Genomic DNA, 26375 nt, shown 5'->3' with positions numbered 1-26375 from the left:
GTCCGTCAAGCGCGGAGGACACGCCCACCCGCGCCCGCAGTTGCTCGCCGCTGGGGGGCGCTACGGCACCGAGGGAGGAAGTGAGTCCGTGCATCCCCCGTACCCGTGTACCCCCCTACCCGCATCCCCCGTACCCGTGTACCCCCCTACCCGCATCCCCCGTACTTGCATCCCCCCTACCCATGTCCCCCGTTCCCGTGTCCCCCCCGTTCCCGTGTCCTCCCCGTTCCCGCCTCCCCTTACTCTCATGCCCCCCATTCCCTCATATCCCTGAGTCCCGGTGTGACCCCACTCCTATGTCCCCCCATCCCTACAGACCCTCGTCCCTGTGTCCCCATGTCTGTGGGCGCTGCACCCCACAGACCACCCAGTGCGCCCCATAGAGGAACTGACAGGAGGATGGAGCCAGGAGGGGCTGGGCTCTGCTCCCAAGGAACAAGGGATGGGACAAGAGGAAACGGCCTCAAGCTGCACCAGGGCAGGTTTAGATGGAGCTGAGGAACAATTCCTTCCCCAGAGGGTGCTCAGGCATTGGAACAGGCTGCCCAGGGCAGGGCTGCAGTCACCGTCCCTGCGAGTGTTCACACCCCGTGGAGACGAGGCCTCAGTGCCATGGGTTAGGGGTGGCCTTGGCAGTGCTGGAGTAAGGGTTGGACTGGAGGAGCTGAAAGGGCTTTTCCAAGCTGGTTGACTTTATGACTCTCTGAAATAGCACACGCATGGTGCTGTGCACCGCACACTGAGCACCATGCAGGACGCACCCTGCGCCGTGCGGTGCTGCTGGTGCTCACCCCACACCCTGCAGCTGCGGGGTCACTGGGGCTGTGGCAGGGAGCAGGGCTGGGGGTCCCAGGCTTTAGGTGCGAGCAGGTAGCAAGGGCTGCGGAGCAGCAGGGTTCAGACTGCAGGGTGCAGGGTGCAGCGTGCAGCAGCACGTCACACCCCCATGTAGCTGTTCTTGTAGGGGTTGTGCTCAGGAGGGGGGGCTGGGGCCCCAGGCACTGCAGACGGGGGTTGGTTGCTGCCCTCCCAAAGGGGCTCGTAGCTGTTGTTGGGGGGCAGCTCGCTCACATAGCAGATGTTCTCGCTATAGTTGGGCTTGAAGCTCTCCACGATGTCTTTGGAGACTCCAGCCCATTCCTGCAGGGAACAGAGTGGGTGAGAAGAGCCCCCACCCAGCCTGGCCCCAGCCTGCAGGGCAGGGCTGCCTGCAGATGTCTTACCTGGAAGTTGCCATTGTGGGTGATGAAGAGCTCATCAAAGTTCTTGCTGGGGTTGGGGATCCGGGGCATGAGGATGACCCACACCCTGCGCAGGACAGACGTGTCGTGTCGGAGAAGAGCCCCAGCGATGCTGCCTCCCATCAGCCTCCCCCCCCCCCCCTCACCTTTCCATGCGCACCAGCAGGATGACAAGGACGAGCAAGATCAGGCAGGAGGCAATGGGGACTAAGACTGTGTGGATCCAGAACCAGTGTAGTTGCTCCTCTGCTGTGCCTGGAAAGAGCCATGGTGACATGGGCCCGTGCAGGTGCACCACCATGGCAGTGGGGTGGGCACAATGGTGGCCCTTTCTGCCAATCCCAACCATCCCTCAGCCCACCCTGTCCCACTGCAGCACTCAGGACCTACCCTTGCTGGTGGAGTTGCTGCCCCAGACCACAGGGACGCTCCATTCGCTCCAAAGCTGGGTGCTGCCACAGTAGCTGTTGATCTTGCTGCGCACATAGAAGGTGTAGTACTTCTCATGGTCCATGCTGGGAAAGGAGAACATGTCTCCATTCACCCGGTGCTCCTGCAGGGAGATGTGGGCTGTGTAGTGCGGGCCAGCACTGCTGTGGTGCATGGCTGGTCCCCAGGCACAGTGGTTGCATCCCGGGGGCTCTCACCATCCAGCTGGTGTCCTTGTTGCTCTTGTACTTAACAGCGTGCTCCAGGCACTGGGCTTTGGGATATGGGGAGCTCCAGGTCAGCTGCAGCTGGTTGTTGCTCACATTGTGGATGGTCAGGTTGACGGGTGCCTCTGGTTTCACTGCAGGGTACAGCTGATGCCCAGTGAGTGCCGTTCCCCATGCCCCAGTGGCCCAAACACCAACTGGGACATAATGGGGCAGCCCTGGGGACCCACAACCCAGCTCCTGGCCCCTGCAGCAGCCCCACAGAGGAGAGTGTGTGCCCCCCACCACTCCATACCCAGGTCCTGCAGCTCCATGCTCTTGCTGAGTATCTTCAGGGTCCTGCTGCCGAGAGTGGCGTTGAGGAGAACATGGAAAGGCTGGAACTGGATGATCTCGTTCTGACTGAAGCGGCAGCCAACGCTGGTGCCATGGTCCTGCAGGTAGTGCTTGCACTCCACCACAGGGGATGCTTTCTTGTACCTGTGCCACAACAGGTTAACAGAGCTCCCCAGGACCTTGCATGCCCCAGCCTTCCCCAGCACCCCTCTCGCCAGCACATTCCACCCCCCTTGCTCTGTGGACAGAGCATCCCCCACTCTGGGCTTGGAGACGAGGAGCAGGCTGTTGCTGGGACCAGCAACGCTGGCAGGAGACCCCTATGTGGGGACCCACTGCTGGACACCCTGCTGTGGGGCTGGCCGAGGGGCAGTGACACCTACCAGTAGTAGAGGGAGTAGTTGGCTGTGAGCGTCTCTCTGCTCCCCCACGTGCAGGTCATGTACTCCTCGTTGAAGAGGACACACTCCACCCCTGCAAGGGACAGGCACTGCTAGGCACCGTGGCGGTGGGCAGCAGTGCCAGGGGTGCAATGGGCAGACACGGCATGGGGCAGGAGGCCCTGCACATCCCCTTGGCTTTCCTCCACATGAGCCAAGCCAGCCCAGCTCTTCCCAGCCCACAGTGCCGGGCCCCCACCATCCCTATCACACAGGCTGTGCTGGCAATGCCCTGCATCCTGCTCCAGAGGAGTGCTGGCCAAGCAGCTCTCCCTGCCACATCCTTGTTGTTGGCTCCTCTGCTTGGATGTGGTGTTTCACCCCGATGTCTTCATCCACTCCCTTCATCTGCTGTTCACAGCCCTGGGCACTGTGGGACAGGATGGAAATCCCTCCCTGACAACCCGTTTTGATTGCTCCATGAGAAAACTGGGCATTTTCCAGGATTTGTGCCTGATGTCTCCATCTTGGCTAAATTCTTCTCGCTGTTACCCTTTTGGGTGCTTGCAGGTGCCCACGTGTCCTCGTGTCTGGTGAATGGGGTGTGCTCCCCACTGCAGCCCCTCCACCACAGACCCTGGTGGTTCAGCCTCCATAGGAAGCACTGCTGAGTGCCAGAGGCTGAGCAGCCGCCCCAGGCACCCACATCGTCTCCTCTGCCCCCTTCTTCCACCACGCTGTGCCAGCCCTGGGCCTGACACACAACCAGAAGCCACATCCTGGGCTGGCTGGGGGCTGCGGGGCCCCCGGCGCGGTGCTGGTCTGGCAGTAATGGCACAGCTCGCTGCGGAATGAGCAACTGTAATGGACTGGGGCACCTCACAGAGCCCTTGCAAGCATCACAGCAGCTGCTGGTGGCTGCGAGCTGTCCTGGGGGCTCCCCGAAGGTGGTATTTTCCCCCCAGAACTCAGGCAATGGGACACGTGGTCCCTTCTGTGAGGTCCAACCCACCAGCCAGCACCGAGGGGGCAAGAGAAAGCCAGAGCTGGGCTTTCTGGGTTGTAATGTCAACACGATGGAGCAAACAGGCTTTGCTCTCTGGCTGTTTCTGCAGATGGAGATGGAGGGCACCTTCCTGGAAGGCCAGGAGATGCAGGGATATGGAGGGGCTGCGGCTCCATGGGAAGCTGGTGTTTTACTGACACATGCCAAGAAGTGGATTTTTCCTTAGGAAACAATGGCTGGGGTGAGGGTGCTGGCGGAAAGAGGAGCCACTGTCCCCAGCCCCTGTCTCCTTCCTGAGCATGGCCCCACTGACAAGACCAGGATGAAAAGGGCGGCTGCACAGATCCACCGTCTGATGCCCTCCCTGTCTGATGCATGGGGCTGATAGGACCTGCACATCAATGTCCTGCTGCTGCCCCTCGTCCCGGCCTGCCACAGAGGACCCCCATGGCCAGTGTCCCTCCTGTAGCACTGAGAGGCCCAGCACCAACAGAGCCGTAGGCCCAGGAGGCAGCCGGCAGCCATGCTCTAGCACTGGGGAAGGAGCAAGGACTCCCAACAGGACACCCAAGCACAGTGTGGCTCTCCTGACATGGAGATGGCCCTCAAGGGGCCCTTAAGGTGCTGGGGGTCCCAGGATGCAGTGGGGCAGTCACAGGATTCCCAGCTATTCCCAGGGGCTCGCTGGCCCACACAGCCCCACACCCCATCCTCAGGGTCACCAGGGACCAACATCCCCCAGCCCCACCACCCATGTGGTAACCACAGCCTCCAGCCCTGCGGCGGGGCCCATGTGCCCCCTTACCTGGGGGGCTGCGGGCAGCAGCGAGGTAGGGGCCCAGCCCGAAGAGGAGAACAGAGCCAAGGAAGGCGCTGAGCACTGCCATGGCGGGGTGAGCCGCAGGATGGGTGCGAGCAGCCTCTGCGCACAGCCCACCACGCAGGGCTGCCGCTTCCTGCCCCATGGCACCGCCCCACGGGTGACTCTTTTGGGAAACACGGCTCACTCCAACAGGGCCCGAGCGCCCACCACACTGGGGCCTCGCCACCCTTCCTGCCCAGGCCGCACAGCTCACCCCTCTGCGCACCGCGGGCTCACGCTGCCGTGTCCCCACGGCTCATCCCACGAGCTCTGTCCCCCACGAGCAGAGTCAGCGTGGAGGTCGTGACCCACAGCCCGCCCGTGGGCATCCTGGGTTGGGCAGCGCTGGCAGTCACTGCGGCGGTGCCGGGGCAAGCACCAAGGCACTCGCAGAAGCAGCTGCAGGAGAAGGGGACAGTTACAGGGGGCGGTCGTAGTGCTAGTGCCAGTGATGGGCAGGGACGGGGGAATGGTCACCAGCACAGCCACGGGGGTGTGCTCGGGGGCGTCGGTCGTGGTGTGGGGTGTCCGCGGTTATGGGGAGTGTCCGCGGCTATGGGGGGTGTCCGGGGCTATGGGGGGTGTCCGGGCCTACGGGATGTCCCAGGCTTTGGGGTCGGCGGCAGCAGGGTGCTACCACGTGACCTCAGCCCGGTGCTCCGCCGGCGCAGCGCCCCTCGGGCGGTTCCGTGATTCTTCGGCACTTTCCGCCTCCGCTCGGCGCAGGGTCGGGCCCTGCCCTGCGGCGCCTGGGACTTTTCGTCTTTCCTCGGCGCAGCTTCGGGCCGTTCCGGCTCCTCTCGGAGCGCTTGTGACAGCGTCGCGGCACTCGGGCTTCTCCGGCAGCGCTCGGGTCTCCCCGGCACAGGGCGCAGGCGCGGGCGGCCCCCGCGGCCCTTGTTGTGGCCGCGCCGGCGCGGAATGGCGGCCTTCGGCGTCCTCAGCTACGAGCACCGCCCGCTGAAGCGCCCGCGCCTCGGCCCGCCCGACGTGTACCCACAGGACCCCAAGCAGAAGGAGGTGCGGGGGTCCCGGGGCCGGGGGTCATGCCTGCAGCCCGCGGCAGGGCTGGGGCTGGGTGAGGAGCCTCGCGGCTGGTGGTTGGGCGAGAGCGACCCGGGCCTGGCCCAGGGAAGCCGGGGTTCCCGTGTCCCAGCGCTCGGCAGGGGCGCTGCCTGCCCCCGGGAGCCTGGGGGAGGCCGGGATCCGCCGGGCCCTCGCCTCGCTTCGGCCCCACGCTGGCCGAGCCGCCGTGGCCGTGGGGTGCGGCGCGGCCTCGGCGGGCCCTGCTGACGGCGCTTCCCTCGCAGGACGAGCTGACTGCGCTGAACGTCAAACAAGGCTTCAACAACCAGCCGGCGGTCTCCGGGGACGAGCACGGCAGTGCCAAAAATGTCAACTTCAACCCGGCGAAGGTAAGCACCGGGCGGGCGGTGGGGGCTCGGCAGCGCCTGGTGCCTGTGCGGGTAGGCTGCTGGGTCCTGGATAGTGCTGGGGCTCGTTCCTTCCTGGTGTCCAGGCCCAGGAGACCCTTCCCTAACTCTCTCTCCCTGTAGAGTCAAAGTTCTGCATTCTCTTGGAACCGTGTCCCACCTTTGAGAGAGTAGGTTCTTGTCTTGGTCTATGTTAAACCAGCATCCAGAGTTCCTTTATTCTTATATAGTTCTTATATTCCATAATTAAAGCAGAAGGCTAGGATACTGGAAATAAGAAACTTACTGGTTTGGTTACATTATGGCCATGGTAGAAGAGAAGTAAGATTTCTTGAAACCTCTGGCAATTTAAACATGGGCTTCAATACCATTTTTGTAATTTGTAATTCTGAAATCAAGATGTTGACTTCCTGGCCTCCCTGACCAGAGGACTAGTGGTGACCTGGGATGTAAGGCATCAGTAAGCACAGTATATTTGTTTTCCTTGGCTGACATCTGTCCACCAAGCCTTCTGTCTGGTTTGACAGGTGTTTATAGAGAACTGTGTTCACCTCAACTTGAGTCCCTGCTTGGTCAATTTATGAGTTGTCTAGAAACATTCCTCTCTGCAAATACAACAAAGGCAACTATGTGCTGGGTTTGTTTTTTTTTTTTTGTGTAGATACTGGGGAGACTGCTGGTAGGAATGATGAGATCTTTAAGCACAGCGAATAGATCTCTGACCTATGAACCTGTAATTCATCTTTTTTTTTCCTTTCCCCCTTCCCCTCCCCAGATAAGCTCAAATTTTAGCAGTATTATCGCAGAAAAGCTGCGGTGCAATACATTGCCTGACACAGGAAGACGGAAACCCCAGGTGAATCAGAAGGATAACTTTTGGCTGGTGACAGCACGTTCCCAGAGTGCCATAAACAACTGGTTCACAGACCTGGCTGGAACTAAGCCCCTCACTCATCTCGCTAAGAAGGTATGTCACAGGAGAGGCTGCCTGGCAGGGCAGAGTGTTTAATCTCTGCTTGTTTCTGAAATGTTTCTGTAGTAGAAGTTTTTTATAATTTGGAGATGTTTCTTCTCTCTTCATCTCTTGAAGCTTTCAGCTTGAAGAGTATCCAGGTTTTGTAGTGCACTGGCTTCGTCATCCCCACTCAGGGAACTGGTTCCTTGTCTGTTGTTTGGAGGTTGTGCAAGCTTTTTGCTTGCATGATACGACTGATCTATTTAAAGGTTTGGCTAGTTTTTCAGAAGAGCTGCCACTGTTGCCTCTGCTCTGTTGTTTGGATTAGGGCTATTCATAGTGGGGGGGCTTGTCAGGTTCTCAAAAGCCAGTGAGAATTACTGGGCATAATCAGCTGAGTGACTTCCCAGGCTTTGGTTGCAGTGACACATTTCTGGTTTTAAGTTGAGAAGTGTATGTGTATAATAGCTTGGTCTCAGCCAGGCCAGAGCATTTCTGTGCCCTGGCACCCAGGGCTAGATAGTTCCCTGACAGCAGTGAATTCTGTGGAATATGAAAGAAGATAGAAGGGTCTTACTCTGCATTGTATGAGGCCTGGTAGCAGTGGGAGCTGATTGTCAGGGTGGGCCTGTAAATAAGGAACTGAGGAATTGGGTATGTATTGAGTAAAAACATAACTTCCAGTTGTGAAACAGTAGCATAAGTAGCTTAGAAGCTGGAGCTTGGTCCTCAGTGTTCTGAGTCACTCTGGGGGGAAAATAATCAGATTTTCACAGAATCTGTCTCTTTGTAAACTTAGCCCTTGTGTCTGTCTGTGCATGCTGGCTGTCAATTTTCTGAGGTCACTTTGAAAGCTTGAACCTTTTGAGGCCCTCCCCAGGTTTCTGCAATGGGCTCCATCAGTTTTCATGGACTTAGACATGGAAGCAGTGACTCTGTAGCCAAGTAGTCTGTCTGTGTGTCTCTGAGGCATCAGAATGGTTGGGAAGAATATAAGAAACACAGCAAGTAAGTGATTGAAGCATTGGTAATTCAGGTAGTGGGAGACTTGGAGCTAGCTCTCAAATGGACACATTCCCTGTGAATTTGTCTCATTCCTCTGTGAACATGGGCATACTTTTGCTCTCCATAATACTGTGTGTAAGTGAGCCCCACAACTGTGCTGTTTCTTGTGATGTATTACTGCTTCCTGGTTTATAGATCTTCATTGTGATGATTTCACTGGTATTCTCCCCCAGATTGTATCTTGAATTTTGACTCTTGGCTTTATGAATCCCTTCTTACTATAATACTCAAATTCCCTGTTTCTCGCAATCTTTTTGTGATGTTACAAGACTTTTATAACCACTATGAAGAGTTCTGTCTTCAGTCTTTGGAGTAGATACTGTGTGTTTCTGACTCAGTTCTTAGTCTGTATCTTTTGTAGTTTTTTTATATCACCTCTGGAGGATACCCTCAAAGCTGTTTTCAGGATTCGGGGTGTGAATTTACAGTAATGTAATTGTGTTTTCTGTTTTCTTTCAGTTTGTTTTGTTTCTGTTTATACTGAAATGTGGATCTGGTACTTTCTGACCAGAGGTGAATTTTTGCGGTGTTTTGAGATGCAGAGCAACACTACCTTTTTCACAGCTTGCAGCACGAGCGGTGTGTGTAGTTGCTTTGGAATAGTTCCTGTCTCTGTCCCTGGTTGCAGTTCTTCTCAATTCTGTTACAGGTGCCAATCTTTAGCAAGAAGGAAGAGGTCTTTGGTTATTTGGCGAAATACACTGTTCCAGTAATGAGAGCAGCTTGGCTCATCAAAATGACTTGTGCCTATTATGCTGCTATCACAGAAACCAAGGTGAAAAAGCGTCATGTCATTGATCCCTTCATTGGTAAGCGTTGGTTTTGTCCATAACAGATGTTTTCTTCTCAGCCTGGTGTTGAATAGTAAGAGGTGGCCTGGGATTCCATATATGCTTGTTTCCTGCTGCTAAGTCCTAGTGCTCTGACATGAAGAACTAAAACAACAGGGCCCACCTGTGAAAGTACACTGTTGAACAATAAGTCTTAGCAGCCACAAATACTTCCTGAAAGCCTACCTCTTTGTTCTCCCCATTAAGTTCTGCCGTGTCTTTCTACTGTACAATCTGTTGGGGTTTTTTTTACCTTACAAAGACTGTAAATGATAATTGAGCAATGACTGATTAGCTTCTTCTCAAGTGAGTAAGTACGTTTCCCACAGAATTCTGGTGTGTTACTCCCTCCCTGTTGATTTAGCCTCACTGGATCCCATATCTAACATCTTTTGCATCCTGGCCTCCCCCAGATTACATGGACTAGGAGGGCTCCCCTGTTTTCTGGTTTCATAGAATCCCAGACTGATTTGTGTTGGAAGGGACCTTAAAGCTCATCCGGTTCCACTTCCTGTGTCTTTGCCACAGGCAGGGACCCCTTCCACTAGAGCAGCTTGCTCCAAGCCCCTGTGTCCAACCTGGCCTTGAACACTGCCAGGGATGGGGCAGCCACAGCTTCTCTGGGCACCCTGTGCCAGCGCCTCAACACCCTCACAGGGAAGAGCTTCTGCCTAAGAGCTCATCTCAGTCTCCCCTCGGGCAGGTTAAAGCCATTCCCCTTGGCCTGTCCCTACAGGCCTTTGTCCAAAGCCCCTCTCCAGGTTTCCTGGAGCCCGTTTAGGCACTGGAGCTGCTCTAAGGTCTCCCCCTGGGCTGAACCAGCCCAGCTCTCTCAGCTTGGATGAGGAATATTTCTTCCCAACTTTTCTGGTACAAAGTAACCATGCTCCCTACACATGGAAGTTTTTCCCCTTGTTTCCTATTTCTTTGGATGCCTTTTCTTCCATACCACCCCCAGGCCACAAGCAAGCTTAATATTGTGTCACTTAGTATTCTTTCTTTGTCTTTCTGTCCTTTTCAAATGACAGGAACACTTTGTGTTTCTTCCTGTGCACCAGCCTGGTTCTTTCCTGCTTCTGTTTACCACAACACTCATTGCTGACTTGTTTTCCCCCTCTCCAGAATGGACACAGATCATCACCAAGTACCTGTCAGAGCAGCTGCAGAAAATCGCAGAGTTCTATAGGCAGCTCCCAGCGCAAGGATGTGGTTCACCATCTGGGCCAGTGCCCCAAGAGGTGGAACAAGCTTTGAAGCAGTGGGACTACAATGAAAAACTAGCTATGTTTATGTTCCAGGTGAGGCACTGAAGGGGGCTCCTGTGTGTGCAGCACAAGAAGGCTAGGGGAGGTGGTACAAAGTGACTTATTTTTGCAGAATATTCTATTTCTATGAATAGACTTGTAGAACTGGAGGTAGTTTTGAGCTCAGTAGTAGAAAAGGGGTAGTACAGAACTGTGCAAACTTCTAGAGTGATTTCCACTGCTAAAAAGCAAGCAGCTGCTGTTTCTCTGCCTTTCTGTCATGTTGCTTCAGCTTTTGTTTTGCTCTGCCTATATCTGTGTGCAGGATGGCATGCTGGACCGGCATGAATTCCTGACGTGGGTCCTTGAATGCTTTGAGAAGATACGGTCAGGAGAAGATGAATTTCTGAAAATGCTCCTGCCCCTGCTGCTGCGGGTGAGAAATACGTACTTGGTGCTGACTTCCACTGTTGTCTCTCCCCTTCCTGTCACCTAAGGCAGGATGAGCTGTTTTGCACAGAGAACACTGGGGTGTGTCCCTCTGAGCATCCTTCTTAGAATCATAGAATCTTGGAATGGTTTGTGTTGGAAGAGACTTTAAAGCTCCTCCAGCTCCAACCCCTGCCACGGGCAGGGACACCTGCCACTGGAGCAGCTTGCTCCAAGCCCCTGTGTCCAGCCTGGCCTTGAGCACTGCCAGGGATGAGGCAGCCACAGCTTCTCTGGGCACCCTATGCCAGCGCCTCAGCACCCTCACAGGGAAGAGCTTCTGCCTAAGAGCTCATCTCAGTCTCCCCTCTGGCAGGTTAAAGCCATTCCCCTTGGCCTGTCCCTACAGGCCCTTGTCCCAGGCCCCTCTCCAGGTTTCCTGCAGCCCCTTTAGGCACTGGAGCTGCTCTGAGGTTTCCCCTTCAGGAGCCTTCTCTTCTCCAGGCTGACCCAGCCCAGCTCTCTCAGCCTGGCTCCAGAGCAGAGCTGCTCCAGGCTTTGCAGCATCTGTTTGCTGTGTTTGTTTTTTTTCCTTTTTAATATAATATAAAGGGCTCACCATTTATTCCTTTCAGATATTACAAGAAAGCTTCCACAGCTCTACAGTTTGTTTGGTGGGTTTTTTGTTGGTTTTTTTTTGTTTGTTTGTTTTTGTTCGGGTTTTTTTTTGTTTTTTTCTTAGAAAATTGCAAATTGAGTATTTTGGCCATTAAAAAAATTACATAGAAAGCCAACATTGCCTCACATTTTACAGCTGCAGGCCCCCTCCCTCCACCCTACACCCCCAGAGTCACCTCTCGGAAGCAGAATTAAACACAGTGGACTTTCAAGGCAAGAGTAGAATGTTGTACAGCACTAACCAGGTTAGCTCCGAAACCATCCATTTCTGTAGAGAGCACAAAATACTTCAAATGAAGTCAGAACCAGGAATGTAAAATGGGTGAAGAAAAAGGATCCATTGAACAGTTGCTGGGCTTCAGGGGTAGCTGGGAGCCACAGCGATCCTTGCTTATGGAAGGAGACCTTTTACTCCTGCCGTATTCTGTTTCTTTCTCCTTTCTCCTGTTTCTCTGCACTGGACTTGGTAATCCCTGCGCCTGTCGCAGCTGTGATAGTTGGACTGGCTGTTCACCAGTACATGACAACTGTTTCTTTTTTTCTTTCCTGTTGCAACACTTTATAGGCAGACCTTTGGAACTGGGTGTGGGTACATTTTGATACATGAAAGTCATTCCCATAGAGCATTTAAAAGGCTTTTCTGATGCTTAGTAGCCAGTGGGCAATACATGATGTTTAATGAGTTCTCTGTAAAAACGGACTGTCGTTCCACGGCAGTGCCACACAGTATTTGCTTTGGACAGTCAAGGGTTTCTCTTGTGTTGCTTGTAACAAGGATTTTTCCCGCTTTACTCTTCTCCTGCAGTACTCTGGAGAGTTTGTGCAGTCTGCATACCTGTCCAGACGTTTGGCCTACTTCTGCACCCGCAGGCTTGCTATGCAGCTGGATGGTGCTGGTGGGCACCCACCCCACATCCTGTCTGCCCAGACAGGAAATGCTCTTCCTTCAACTCCCACCCCTCAGCCAGCTGCAGGGAATCCTCCTCCCAGCCCTTTCAGTGACTTGCTGCTGTGCCCCCAGCACCGGCCAGTGGTTTATGGGCTCAGCTGCATCCTCCAGGTAGGTTTGAGGAGTGGCTGGTGATGCTGGCATCAACAGGGAGAGTTTAGGTTGTGTGCCATCGCAGAAACATCATTATTGTCTGAGTCAGCAACTTCCTGAGTACAGAAATATCAAACCATGATTGTCTGAGGGTGGGTCTTGGCTGAGGTGTTACAGAGCTTTTGTACCAATCATAAGTGCTATAGCAATGCCCTTGACTGACTTGCATGAGAAAAATGGGTTGGAGTAGAGCCTTTTGCTCTATTCACAGGTGCCCCAGATAGCTGGGAAAGCTTTGCTGAAGAGGGGATGAGAAAGAAAGGGTTGTTTCACCTGGAGGACATCAGTAACAGGTTGTCATCTCAGGAAAGAAATTATGTCAAAAATGAAAGAGTGTTTTGTAATTTTGTGAGCTCTTAAAAACAAACAGCCCCTGTTATGGGTTAAGCCTAGCCGGTAACTCAGAACCACACAGCTGCCTGCTCACTTCCCATCTTCTTCCCCCTAACTCACAGAGGGATGGGGAGGAGCTCAGCTGTTTGGGTTTTTTCTAGTTTGTGTGTGATAAAACATGTCTTCTTAAATACACAAATACTTTGTTTGGGAAGCTTTAGGAAAAATATATGAGCGTATACACCTCAAAGATGTGGCTGATTTGGGGTTTGAACACAACCTGATGAACAACTTCAAGTTGGTTAATGATGGTCTGATCTTTTTTGCTATGTTTTAGAAGAGTTCTTCTGATAGAAAATCTACAGATCTGATCTGCAGATAGTAGATAAGGCTAAGGCAGAATAAGACCTAGAGGCTGGATGCTGGAGCTGGGTAAAGTCAGGCTGGAAACACGCATTTCTAGCAGTGTACATCATTAACCTCTGCTCAGGTGTTCTCCAGATATGGTGAATTCTTTCATTTGAGTGTTTAAAACAACCTTGGTTGTCCATTTTAATGTCTGGTTCCTTGTGAGCCAGAAGCTGTAGGGGTGTTTCCTTGGGATTGTTCAGTGAAGTTTTATGTGTTTGTCTGGGTGTACAAGGTCACAAAAGAATGAAAATACATTTGTGATAGTGTTGTTATTAGAATCATTACTATAATCATACTTGTGATTATTAAATAATACATTATAAAGTGTTTGGGTTTGTTGACTCATGTTTCTTCTCACGCTTTACTCTTGATGAGGGCTGTAAGCCACTAGTGTAAATGCTTCTTCTGGACCATGAGGGTTGGGGTTGTGCATTGGCTGTGTGAGTTATAGAAAATAAGTTCTGTTTAGGAGCAGCAGGGAGCTCTGCAGCCATGTGTACTGCATTTGGATAATGTGGAATTCTGGTCTTGGCTTCCTAAGCATACCTAGGGCAAGAAACTCAATGCAGCAGAAATAGTAGTTTTTTCTTTTCTACTCTAATATGGTCTTTAGCCCAAACACTTTGAGAGCTTAAACACTCACCTCTACTTCCCCCAAATAGTAAATATTTATGCAGGATAATGAGTGTCTGGGTGTGGGATAAAGGAGTGGTTATTTCTGTAGAAAGTACTTGAACTTCATTGGTTTTGACCTTTCAACCATACTGACTTTTCTGTCTGCTGCAGAGTATAATTTTGTGTTGCCCAAGTGCCCTTGTGTGGCATTACTCACTGACTGATAGCAGGATAAAGACTGGCTCCCCATTGGACCACCTGCCCATAGCCCCATCCAACTTGCCCATGCCAGGAGGAAATTCAGCCTTTACACAGCAGGTGAGCAGCCTTCAAAAAAGGGGGCTCTTGTTGGCCCAAGGTAATAGCGGTATCTTAGCTCTTTCAGGATTTTCTTTTCATGTTGTGTGATAAGCAGAGCTGGATGTGCTGTCTCGCTCACAAGGAATTAATTGCTCCCATTCTGCTATAAGCAAGACGGTCATGCCCTTGGAAGATGGGCAGAATCTAACCTTGAGTAGAATTGCTGTCTTGCTCTTTGTTTTCTGATAATTTTGTACCCAGTACTTGTAAAACATCTTTTTGTATCTTTACACAAGTGCATTGCTTCCAGGTTCGGGCAAAGCTGCGTGAGATTGAGCAGCAGATAAAGGAGCGTGGCCAGGCTGTGGAGGTTCGCTGGTCATTTGACAAGTGCCAAGAAACCACAGCAGGTAACTTGCTGTAGGTTAAAGTTTCTTTCCCTGTGTTTCATGTGTTACCCTGAGAAACTTCCTGTCTGACTGTTTTCTTTGTGTTTTTCCTGTGTGCTGCTGTTGGTGTTTACTGTCAGCAGTGGGTGAAACACAAATGGCTGTTTTTCTTTCCAGTGCAAAATCTTGCTCAGGTCCTTTTCCCCAGGTATAAAAGAGTTCCTGTTACTGGAAGCTGGGAATATGGATCAGAGAACTATACTTTTGTATACATGCCATGTTCAGATGCTTTCCCCTAACATCAGCTGTTAGCTTCTGTGAGAGTCAGGATACTAAGCTTGCTATCCCTGCCTGACTGGTACAGCTTTCCTTAGGCAGCCTCCCGAGCTTACGGAAACCTTTGCTCCAGAGTGTGTCGTACCAGTTGCCAAGTAGGCATTCTCTTCTCTGTCCTCTTCTAGGTTTCACTATTGGTCGTGTCTTGCACACTTTAGAAGTTCTGGACAGCCACAGCTTTGAGAGATCTGACTTCAGCAACTCTTTGGATTCCTTGTATAACAGGATATTTGGGCTGGGTCCAACCAAAGACAGTCATGAGGTGCCTTGGGACTTTGCTGCTGGGTTTGATCTTCCATGTGGCTATGTTCCTTTTTCTGTTCCGTGGTTACTGTCCTGTATCTGCAGAGCTGACCAGGCGGTGGCATTTGGCTAGGAGATGCAGCCTCCATTGAAAAAGATTTTGCACAGCCTTAAGTTAGGGAGGTACTAAAGTGAGAAAAGGGAGTCCATGCTCTAGAAAGTCTGCACTAATAAATATGTGTAAGCTTGAGAGAATCTACACAGCCGTTAGAGGAGGTCTCCTGATGGAGGACGTGAGTCCACATAGCACATTAATGATAAGGACATATTATGTGTCTGAGAGAAGTAAATGCTAGCCTGATCAGATTTTGGGCTGGCAGCTGCTTCCTGGCAGTCAGAGTTCACAGTTCAAGTTTCTTTTAGCCTAGCACTTACATGTAGGACCATAGTGCTAGCAATACTGTATTGGTTCCTGGCATTGAGCTCAGGTATGATAGTTTACATGCTCCCTATACTGCTCGAAGCTGTTTTTCACTTTGTGCTGAGATTAACACTCCATAGATGTCCTGCCCAAAGAGATGATTTTCTGAAGCAGTGCCATCCTGAGATTTGTCAAGGGCTGTGGATCACCTCATGCTGCAAAGTGGAGTCAAGGCAGAGATGTCAAAGCTTTAGCTTGACACCTGTCCTCCAGGAATGTAGCGGTCTTCTGGCTGTGCTCTACTAGGAGTAGACTCACTATTATATCCAGCCTGAGGCCTTAGGACTGCTCACCTCTTCTGCTTGGCTCAGGTTCTCACTGCAGTGCTTGTATCTCAACAGATCTCCCCTGATGACGATGCAGTGGTGGCCTTGCTGTGCGAGTGGGCTGTCAGCTATAAGCGCTCTGGGCGCCACAGGGCTATGGTTGTGGCCAAACTCCTGGAGAAGCGTCAAGCAGAGATAGAAGCTGAGGTATGCCCTTATACCTGGAAAGGTAGCAGTGATGAGAAGAGGAGAAGTTACACAACTATTATTATCTACCTTGCACCAAAAAGAAAGGCTGTTCAGCACCTCTTAATGCTGGTGCTGTTAATTATGGCATTTGCTCCATCTAACTCAAAGTAGATCATAAATGAGCCAGTGGGATGGTGTGTATCCCATTTCTTGATTGCATTTGAAGACAGGTGATTGCAGTGCAGAAGTATTGGCATACTTGGAGACTGAAGTGGCTCACAGAAGCCTTTGTGGTGACTTTCCTGTAAGTGCAAGATAGGAGAAGTCTCTTGAAACTTGTTTTGGGGGTTTGTGGATAGTGACTTTCTCCTCTGGGACAGCTTGCAGTACTTTTTTTCTGTTTCCACAGAGATGTGGGGACTCTGAAGTTGTGGATGAGAAGGGCTCCATCTCCTCAGGCTCTCTCTCAGCAGCCAGCGCTCCTGTCTTTCAGGATGTCCTTATGCAATTCCTTGACACTCAAGCTCCTATGTTAAGTATGTAATAAAACTTCTAGTTTTCCCTCTCCTGCAGACTTTGTGTGCTCTTCTCTTGTGTGTAGGTCTTGAATGTACTTTAATCTCTTTCTGGCTTTCTCATGATCCAGAGCATACCTTGGAGAGGGAGGGAAAGCATCCTGGAGGGCCAGGTGACAGAAAGATAACGCAGAAGCCCTTCTGTTAACAGAGCATTGGCTGAGAATAAATGAGTGCAGCTTAACTTGGAATTAATTCAGGCTGAGAACTAGAGTGAGGTTTCTAACTAGTAAGTGGCAAAGCTCTGGAATGGAGTGGAAGTACTCTCAGTGGAAGTACTGAAACAGATTAAGGGGGACAGGATACTACCAACTCTTAATGATGCTGGTTTGTACACCCAGAAATGGCACTTCCAGGCTGAAGTCCTATGCATCTGGCCTGAGGGATTAACTGGAGAGCTTCTGACTTACTTAACTGCTATCTGTTGAAACTGAACTTTCTGCTTTTAGTCCCTGCTGTAATCTCACAACTGTCTATCAGTCGCTATGTTGAGATCTCTGGAAATGCTTTCTCTAGTCCTAGGTTAGGTGGCTGCTGTTGCTTAGCATTGCAGAAGACTTCTGATAGCCCTGACTGTCTGTGCTGTCCTTTTCAGCTGATCCTGGGAAGGAAAATGAGAAGGTGGAGTTCTTTAACCTGGTGCTGCTGTTCTGTGAGTTAATCCGACACGATGTTTTCTCTCACAACATCTACATGTGCACACTCATCTCCCGGGGTGACCTTGCTATGGATTCTCATGGGCCTCGCCCGCCCTCACCCTTTGATGACCCTGCTGAGGAGCATGACAGGAAGGAGACAGAAGGAAACAGTGGCATCAAGCTAGAGGTGAAAGCACAAGCATCATGGCCCTCCTCAACATGACCCTGTGTTGTGCTTGCCTGGTTTTACTAGCTTTGCAGCCTCTTTGCTGTTATCTATTGGAGGATGTACAAGTGACTCATGCTTCTCCTTTCCCCAACCTATTCCTTTAGCATTTCAGTTTCAAAAGTAGAAAGCTATGTCCTAAGTGGCTGGAAAGGGCCTGCAGAATGTAAAGGGGTAGACAGGAAAATCTTGCACTGCTCAGAGCAGAGCAGGTGCTGTGTGAGGCCTGTCCATGATGTTTGCAGTGTGTTAAGCTTCAACTTGGGTTGAAGCCCCATGAGTGTGTTGGCATATTGCTGTCACTGTCCAAGTGACAGCAATACGCCAACTATTAAATAAGTGTTGTTCCTTTAAAGTGCTGTGTTAAATAAATATTCTCCTGTTTCCTGGTACATCACCAGGTTCTAAAGCTGCTCTGTTTCTTCCCAGGACACAGGTCTTTCTGAGCCCATTGACATTGACCACAACTCCAGCATGCTTTTTGATGACATGGAGAAAACAGACTTTTCGGTATGTTTCTGCATTTTCTGCCTGCTATTCAGTAAGTAGGTCAGTATGTGGTAGTCAAGGCCAGCAGGTGCCTCGCTTTTGTGCGTTTCCTCTCTGTTGTAGAGCCAGAGAAGTGACGGGGTTGTTCCGGTGTGCTGGAGGTGTCAGGGTTGTACCAGTGTGCCCAAGGCTCTGTCCAACCTGGAACAGCCTGTTCCAGTGCCTCACCACCCTCACAGGGAAGAACTTCTTCCTTACCTCCAACCTGAACTTCCCCTTTCTAAGTCTGAACCCATCACCCGTTGTCCTGTCTCTGCAGTCCCTGATGAAGATCATGGTTGCAGAATGTTTTGAAGCATTTAACAATAAAAATAACTTGTGGTGTTTGAAAAATCCCCAAGTACCTTCATTCCTCTAGCCATTTCTGGCCTTCCAAGATATGTTAGGCAGGTGTGATGTACAGAGCTGTGGCTTTTCTGTGGTTTTCCCGGGGTCCTTGCTTGTTCTATAGAGGTGGTTCCCAAAATATGAAGTCATAGTTACTTATACCCCATTGTTTTTAACTTGGTATGCAACATGGAGCAGAAGCAGAAATGGGAATAGTGTCTTAGCACATTGCCTTGGTCATTGCCCTAAGAACTGGATATTTCTCCAACTCTCTCTCTTCCTGCTCCTTTTTAGACCTGAGTTAGGTGTACCTTCCTTCAGCAGTCTTCACTGTTGCATGACTATGTTCCCTAACTACCTTTTCTTGTTGTTACGTCTCCCTAGATGTTTTCTCCTCCAATGCATTGTGAATCTAAAGCCAGCCCTTCCCCTGAGAAACCAGATCCTGAAAAGGAAGCAAAGCCTCTGCTGAAGGATAAGTCTGTGGAAGGAATGTTAGCATCCCTGTATGACCAGCCTCGGCACATCCAGTATGCAACACACTTTCCTATTCCTCAGGTACGAGACCTGCTCATAATCCCTCCCCTGTTGCTGCCTTGTGCTCTGTTCACGAGACTGCTAGGTTTCCCTGCAGTACTGCTGTGGGTGGGTAAGGAGCAGTTATGCTTTCCTGCACTGCTGCAGGAGGTGTGCTACTTAAGATGTCTCCTTGCTTATACCCAGAACAACTTTCAAGATGAAGCTTTCTTCATCCTTTGAGAGATGAAGATGTAAACCAAGGTGAAAGCATTCAGGCTTGTAGTTGCTAATGCAGTTGCCTTTTCTGGTTCTCTAGGAGGAATCATGCAGTCACGAGTGTAACCAACGGCTGGTAGTTCTTTTTGGAGTTGGAAAGCAACGGGATGATGCTCGGCATACGATCAAGAAAATAACCAAAGACATTCTAAAAGTCTTAAATAGAAAGAGCACTGCAGAGACAGGTTAGTAGAGTCTGAGCCTCTGAAGTGGAAGCATCTTTCCAGTTGAGTTGTCTCCTTTGGGTTGCAGTGAAAGGATTTTATATAATCTACAGTGACTGGTAAACTCAATCAGTCACTGAGAGTCTGGAATGGTGCTCTGTTCCCAGACATACTAACCAGCAAGTGAGATGATTGGTTTCCTGCTGACAATATCTGTTTATTAAGCCACTTTTCTTCAGCAGAGCAGTAAGTCATGTCTGTTCAGAGTGAGACCCTAGCCAAAGGTTCCTCCTTTTCAGATTTTCTTTAGTCTTCCATTTAGATGCTTGCACAAGAAGTAAAGAGGACTTTGCCTATGCATATTCAGCAAAGTTAAATGTAGCATGCCATTATGCTTGGGGCACATGCTAAATACACTGGATGGGAAATTTGGATAGCTGTGTCAGGACCCATAGAAAGCCTCTGACTTTCATTGGCTGAGAATCTGGCTACAATTTTTTCTTTTGTCTTTTGGTCTGGTTCTTGAAAGGTAACTTGAAATGTGATAGAAAGATGATTCTTTCAAAGAGATGGGGTGCTCTTAACAGAGAACTTTGGAGGCTGAACTTCTCCAATACAGAACATCTGTCCTCAGGGAATTAGTGAATGTCTAAATGGAGAGAAAGTATTTTTGCCTGCAAAGAGTACCATCACCTGCCACTTGGGATAAATTAGATATTAACCTTCCTGTCATTCTCAGGTTAGGAGTTCCTTCCTCAGCAGTTTATTATTTTGAATTCAGGATAGTCCTTATCAGCCTAAGGTGTGGGACTCGGGCTTTTTGGCTATGCTGCATGGCAGGGGCTGATCCTGCTAAGGGACTGACAGGTGCTAATGGCTGATGTCTAGTCCTCCTCTGATGAGAAGGGTCACCTAATACTGTTTTCTGGTCCTCCCAACTTTGGTAGGTGGAGAGGAAGGCCAGAAGAGGAAAAAGAGCAAACCAGAAGCATTCCCAACAGCTGAAGATATCTTTGCAAAGTTCCAGCACCTTTCTCACTTTGATCAGCACCAAGTCACATCTCAGGTATGAAATTTACAGGACTGCTGTCCTTCTTGGGCTCTGACTGTGTTCCTTCACGTTACTTAGAGCAGCTCCCTGGAGGGAAAGGGAGATGGGCCTGCTGAGTGACTTCTTCATGGGGAGACTGTGTTTTCTTGCACTTGCAGGTATCTCGCAATGTCTTGGAACAGATAACCAGCTTTGCCTTGGGAATGTCATACCACCTGCCTCTGGTACAGCATGTGCAGTTCATATTTGACTTGATGGAGTATTCACTCAATATCAGTGGTCTCATCGACTTTGCCATCCAGGTAAGCCAGTGTCCTTAAATGCTTTCCGGGTCAGGGCTCATCAGCCTGAAAGACAGCAGATCTGTGCAGCAATAGATTGACTTCTGGAACTGTTGGTGACCCTCTGACCTGTGTCATGTCCTTGCAGTGCTCCTGGGCTACAGCTGTTAAGCATAGGTTGTGGCAGGTAGTCTTACATGTTGTTTTCTGAGGATTATTCTTCCAGAGGTTTCAGGGTTGTCTCCAAAGGACTTGCATTGCATCTCTGTGCCTGGCTGCAGCAAGGCCCTGTGCTGAGTGAGAAGGCAGCTGTCTGCCTCCAGCAGCTCTCCCACCTCGCTGCCCTGGCAGGATCCTTGGCACATGGCAGCGCAGGCTGCCTTCTGGATCCTGCTAAAATCCTGTTGCTGTTTCTGCAGCCTGTGCCAGGTGTCTCGAAGCCTTGCTATGGTTGCTGATGGAATTAAGGCTGTTAGCCTTAAAAAGGGATCTTGATAGAGACTTACTCAGCGTAGAAGTACCAAACAATCTTCCGGCTACTATCTGTGGCCATATCCCAGTCGCTCCCTGATACCCTCGCACTGACAGCCCTTGGTACTGTCTGAGTGAGACATTGCTCAAGTATGGCATGCCAACTGTTTCAGGGGTACATCTCTAGACACAGAGTGCCTGCCGGTCCCTTTCCTGGCAGGTCCTATAGGCTGGTGTGGTGTGCTTGCTCCATTTCTGACCATACCTTACCCCTGTGGCTGTTGAAGGGTTTTTCTGTCATTGAGTGCAGTTGCTGAATGAACTGAGCGTGGTGGAGGCAGAACTGCTGTTGAAATCCTCCGACCTTGTTGGCAGCTACACTACCAGCTTGTGCCTGTGCATCGTGGCTGTGCTGCGACACTACCACTCCTGCCTTATATTGAACCAGGACCAGATGGCTCAAGTCTTTGAAGGGTAAGGGAATCTTCCCCTCACTGTGTGGAAGGAAGCAGTGTATCTTCTGGTGGCTTGTAAGGGGCAGGGATATATCTGTATCCTTCCTAAATGGCAGCATCTTTGTGTCTGGAAGTTCAGCTCATGGAATTTGTGGGGAGCAGGATATGTTGCCCATTGAGTGCTGCTGTGAGGTCAGGAAGATATCTGTGTAATGAGGTTACTCCTTCAGATTTTCTGCTTGTGTCCCTGCAGCAGTTATTTTTGTTTCTATGCAGTCTGTGCGGGGTGGTGAAACATGGCATGAACCGCTCAGATGGCTCCTCAGCAGAGCGCTGTATCTTGGCCTATCTCTATGACCTGTATACCTCCTGCAGTCACCTCAAAAGTAAATTTGGGGAGCTCTTTAGGTGAGTATGAGCCAGGTGGGATGCAGTGGGTGCTGACCAGTGTAGAACCTTGGCTTAAGCTTTGCTTGTACTCTTGTTTGATGGGGTTATCCTTGAGATCCTCTCAATGGGGAGCTGAAGTATCAGCTGTTTCACAGGTAGTATTGTCAAATTTGTTTTAGTACATTGCCTTCAGTAGTGCTCTGTACCTACACAGGTCTTTTCTTACCCCACTCCTAAAGCATAGAAGTAGAGAGGTCAGTTCCTACCAAACTGATGACCGAGCAGTAAGTGAGTGTGTGCTGTGGCTGCAGATGCATTGGAGTTCTTTGAAAGAGTTCATCACGCATACAGAAAGGAGAAACCTCATCTTAGTCTGACTGAATTCCTAAAAGTTGTTCAGCAAGACTTTAGAGTAAGTGGCCACAGATGAAAAGGAATATCCTCTAGCAGGCAGCCAGTAGGTTAGAGATGAAGCAAAGGAATGGGAAGAAGTTAATAGTTTGAGGGTGATCCCTTCCTGAGGAGTCCTGAGGACTTTGCTAGTGCTTATGCTGTTCTCCTTATTGGAAGTTGTATGATTGGCTACATCAAAACTTTTCATGTAACTGTTATTCAGCATGTAGCAAGAGAGGGTGGCTGCAGGTTGTTGTAGTAGGGTACAGTGATGGTGACAAGGTGATAAACTGGCAGATGAAGTTAAGCGTAAAATAATTGCACATAGGATTGTCCTTGACCCCTTCTAAACTCTGTAGGTATGGATATATGCTACTGTCTGAGCTTTAACAGATACAGAATTGAGAGTATCAGAGTGTTCAGTAACGGTCAAAAATGCAAATTTAATATTGGGTACTGTTTGGAAAGCAACAGAGATCAGATCAGAGAGCATCATTAGATCACTGAGTCATGGTACACCATGACTTGTGGTTTGGGGCAATAGACTCCAAAAAGCTTGAAATGAAGTTAGGCCCAAAGGAGGATGGATATATGACCAGAAGTTTGGAAGGACTTACTTATGAGGAACTGAATCTCCTCCCCACATAAGAGGAGATCAAGGGGAATGATAGAAGTTCGTAAATTCCTGTTGATATGGAAAATAAACTGGATGTTCCTTTTTTATAATATAAGCACAAAAAGCAATGAAGGGTAAATAACAAATGGTAGGTTCAGAACAAAAGAATAAACTTCATAGTTCTCATAGTTATCATGGAACTCATTCCATGTCGTGAATGTAAAAAATTTATGGGATTCTAAAAGTAGGTGGGCAAATTTTCACGAAGATCTGTTGAGGAGGGCATTATCTTTAATTCTGAGCATCTGGGAGCCCTAGATTGCAGCAGGGTGGTGAAGGAAGCTGGAGCAGTATTGCCGTGTGCCTGCCTTGCTCTTAAACTCTTTGGGCATCAGCTGCTCTGACACCAGGGGCTGAGCTAGGTGTTTCCCCAGTCTGAACTGTAATAGCCAGTCCTATGCTACGTTCATCCAGTCCACAGGTAACTTCCAGGTGCTTCTGCAACAAAAGACCCGCTTCACTCTTCTGGCTGCGGCTTTGTTGGTACATAGTGATCTTGAGTTTCCCATGTTCTTGCCCAGGGAGGACTTGTCTTTCACAGGGTTGCTTTACTTACCAGAGTTCAATAGAAGCTTATGTTTTTGTATTCCTCATCTTTCCTGTCCTGTTTAGTGACTTCTGCTCCAAGGTGAAGAACACAATCTACTGCAATGTTGAGCCATCTGACTCCAACATGCTATGGGAACCAGAGTTCATGATTGACACTATTGAAAATCCATCTGCTCATAACTTTACATACACCAACCTGGGCAAGAGCCTCAATGAAAACCCAGCCAACCGCTACAGTTTTGTCTGTAATGCACTTATGCACGTGTGTGTGGGACATCACGACCCAGACAGGTGAGAGGCAGAACTTGCACGGTTCTATTGAGATAGTAAAATCTGTAGGTGAGGATAAGAAAGCCAGTAGCCATTCCTTGGCTATCTTGAGGTGTGAGGAAGAAGGAGCAAAGGCTGGGGTCCCTTAGAGAATCACTGACCTGATGGCATGCATGAGCAGCAAAGTTGACCCTCTGTTTTTCATTGTTTGTTTACCAGGGTGAACGACATTGCTATCCTGTGTGCTGAGCTAACTGGCTACTGCAAGTCTCTAAGCGCTGAGTGGCTGGGTGTGCTCAAAGCTTTGTGCTGTTCCTCCAATAATGGGACCTGTGGCTTCAATGATCTCCTCTGCAATGTTGATGCAAGTGCAAACATTCAAAAGGGGAAAAGGAATTGAAGCAGGAGTGGAGGGATCCCGTGGGAGAAGGCAGAAATGAACAAGGGATGGAGGCTTTGTCTTCTGAGGACAGGGGAAAGGCTTTGAAAACCAGGGCTACCTTTTGGTGTTACACCTTTTGCAGCCTGGGCTGCTCATGGACACTGACCTGGGGTTATGGGTCCTTCTGCCCCCCAGCTCCTAGTCAAGCTGAGGAATTGCTGACAGAGGGAATGAGGCAGAAGTTGTTGTGATCACTCGCTGGTATCCTCTCTTCCAGGTCAGTGACTTATCTTTCCATGATTCCTTGGCCACCTTTGTTGCCATTCTCATTGCCCGGCAGTGCTTACTGCTGGAGGACCTGATTCGTTGTGCTGCTATCCCCTCACTCCTCAATGCTGGTAAGTGCATCCCTGCAGAAAACTGGTCTTTAGTCTCAGTTCTGGCCTGTGCTTGAAGGGTACGTTGTGATCTCCATAGTTGTGAAACATGACTCCAATATTTCTTTTGTAGGATGGTACTTAAGAATTGAGCTTTTTGCTTTAGAGAGTTTCTGGCCTTTTGGTTTCTATCAAAAACTGGTTGTGCTGACGTTTTTCAGTGTCTTGTTCTCTGGAGTTTTTTGTGCAAGCTGAAATAAGCACAGAGAGGTGTGATCAGCCACACTCTCTGACCAGCGTACTCGGCTGTGAACTCCAGTAGTAATCCTCCCACTGCTGATGTGGTTCAGTTTAGCATTTTGGGTAGAGCAGCCAGCTGACCAGCTGGGCCTACAGCACCTGAGTTACTCTGCCTTTACTCTGCCTTCCTAGCTTTGCCCAGGGGTTTGCAATACTCAGACTCTGACAGGGTGAAGTTGGGAAGATGGAGCAAGCAGAATGCAGTGCATGTCATTTGGGATAATACTGATTGATTTGCTCACTTGCATGTTAATTGCTGCACATGCTCCATATTTGTAAATACAACTGTCTGCTTCAGGGCAGTGCACTGTGAATAGCTTTTGGATTGAGAGTCAGTGTTCCAGTGCTTAAGAAATCTCAGTGGACTGTTCTCTTTACATAGCCTGCAGTGAACAGGACTCAGAACCAGGAGCACGCCTGACCTGCCGGATCTTACTCCATCTGTTTAAGACTCCACAGCTGAACCCATGCCAGCAGGATGGCAGTAAGTGAATGGAAGTAGAACCTTTCTTTATTGTGAAAGTACTGAGGCTCTTGCACCCCAAGAAAAGAAATACTGGTCCTATGATTAGAGATCATAACCTGCTTGCTTTCAATTAAGCAGGCAAAGCCTGATAAACTACTTTCTGCAGAGAACAAAGAAGAATATCCTTCCATTTATGTCATTCCATGGTATCCAGGCATGTTGGGGAAGAGGAGGTCTTGGAGGCAGGAAACCAGCCAGTAGAGGTGGCCTTGCTGTCACTAAACCATTAGAGTAGTGATCACTTCTTTTTTGTCTTGAGCTTTGTATAGCTTCTTAACTTGGTGCCAGAAGCTGCCATTTTACAGCGCTCCCTTTTTGTCTGGAAACAGTCCAGGAAGCTCTGGTTTTGGCTCCTCGTCAGTATCCTGATAGCTCAGATCTCAAAACCCAGCCTGTAATCCAGTTAGGGTAGTGTTTGAACTTGAATTTGTGCCACAGGCACTGCTCCCCATTTGGCTATCATGGTTTAGTTTCGTGGTTGGCACTATACTTCATGAAACTTAGTTCAATGGACCCCATGCTAAAGTTTGGAAAAGGACTTGCCTCTGAGCTGGATTCTGAGGTACTGGCTAGCATATAATTCAGGCAGCTCTGGATTACTCTCTTGCTGGGTATTGCCCTTCCTCATTGTCCTCTTTGCAGACAAACCCACAGTGGGAATTCGCTCTTCCTGTGACCGTCACTTACTGGCAGCTTCCCAGAACCGGATTGTGGATGGAGCGGTCTTTGCAGTGCTGAAGGCTGTCTTTGTTCTGGGTGTGTACCTGTGTTAGCCTGAACCTCTCAGAAGGTTTTTTAGGGGGTGGGAGAAAGGCACTGTATTTCATGCATTTGGCTGTATAGGCCAGAGGAGATCTGTTTTGGTGGATATGTGGCTTGTCTGAAGCCCTTTGGTTGAGCTGTAAATGTGCTTCATATCAGTTAGCTGCAGAGACAGTTTTTAAAAGCTCAAGATACCTTGTGGGTCAGTCTGGGTTTAGCATTGGTGGTTAAGTGACACTTGTGCTTTTCTTGCAGGAGATGCAGAACTGAAAGGCTCTGGCTTTTCCCACCTTGGAGGTGTTGATGATCTCATGGATGATGAACTGGGTGCCAGGAAGTCCGGTGGTCGGGTAGTAACTGTAGAAACAGCTAGCTTGGATATTTATGCCAAGTATGTACTAAGGAGTATATGTCAACAGGTGAGTCTGTCCCCTCTCT

General features: G+C 49.9%; 2 protein-coding genes across 3 annotated transcripts in view; one reads left to right on the top strand and one right to left on the bottom strand.

Moving 5' to 3' along the window:
• Positions 1-674: 674 nt before the first annotated feature.
• On the bottom strand, positions 675-4570 carry IL2RG (interleukin 2 receptor subunit gamma). The gene is made up of 8 exons (XM_057403125.1): positions 4425-4570; positions 2617-2707; positions 2193-2377; positions 1889-2031; positions 1632-1794; positions 1388-1496; positions 1224-1308; positions 675-1140 (listed from the first exon to the last, which is right to left on the bottom strand). Exons 1-8 carry the CDS (start codon positions 4504-4506, stop codon positions 937-939), a joined length of 1062 nt encoding a protein of 353 aa, XP_057259108.1. The 5' UTR covers positions 4507-4570; the 3' UTR covers positions 675-936.
• A 608-nt stretch (positions 4571-5178) lies between these two features.
• Positions 5179-26375, top strand: part of MED12 (mediator complex subunit 12) — a 36372-nt gene continuing 15175 nt past the window's right edge. The window contains exons 1-26 of one of the 2 annotated variants that reach the window (XM_057403175.1): positions 5179-5501; positions 5792-5896; positions 6690-6881; positions 8584-8743; positions 9887-10062; positions 10334-10444; positions 11921-12175; positions 13748-13894; positions 14187-14286; positions 14727-14863; positions 15667-15798; positions 16190-16316; positions 16951-17180; positions 17649-17729; positions 18480-18653; positions 18931-19075; positions 20002-20120; positions 20264-20407; positions 21168-21331; positions 21589-21720; positions 23384-23611; positions 23810-23954; positions 24250-24370; positions 25032-25133; positions 25818-25931; positions 26193-26356. In XM_057403175.1, the coding sequence (XP_057259158.1) occupies positions 5403-5501; positions 5792-5896; positions 6690-6881; positions 8584-8743; positions 9887-10062; positions 10334-10444; positions 11921-12175; positions 13748-13894; positions 14187-14286; positions 14727-14863; positions 15667-15798; positions 16190-16316; positions 16951-17180; positions 17649-17729; positions 18480-18653; positions 18931-19075; positions 20002-20120; positions 20264-20407; positions 21168-21331; positions 21589-21720; positions 23384-23611; positions 23810-23954; positions 24250-24370; positions 25032-25133; positions 25818-25931; positions 26193-26356 (3804 nt within the window). In that variant the 5' untranslated portion in view covers positions 5179-5402. The remainder of the gene's footprint in view (positions 5502-5791; positions 5897-6689; positions 6882-8583; positions 8744-9886; positions 10063-10333; positions 10445-11920; positions 12176-13747; positions 13895-14186; positions 14287-14726; positions 14864-15666; positions 15799-16189; positions 16317-16950; positions 17181-17648; positions 17730-18479; positions 18654-18930; positions 19076-20001; positions 20121-20263; positions 20408-21167; positions 21332-21588; positions 21721-23383; positions 23612-23809; positions 23955-24249; positions 24371-25031; positions 25134-25817; positions 25932-26192; positions 26357-26375) is intronic. The other variant, XM_057403176.1, reaches the window with a different exon arrangement.

The sequence above is a fragment of the Pezoporus wallicus genome, unplaced genomic scaffold, assembly GCF_028554395.1.
Source record: "Pezoporus wallicus isolate ANWC-B61680 ecotype Strahan unplaced genomic scaffold, APGP_CSIRO_Pwel_v1 contig_9591, whole genome shotgun sequence".
In the NCBI taxonomy this organism is placed as follows: Eukaryota; Metazoa; Chordata; class Aves; order Psittaciformes; family Psittacidae; genus Pezoporus; species Pezoporus wallicus.
Note: the sequence above shows the minus strand (reverse complement) of the source record. Positions and strands in the feature narration are given on the sequence as shown.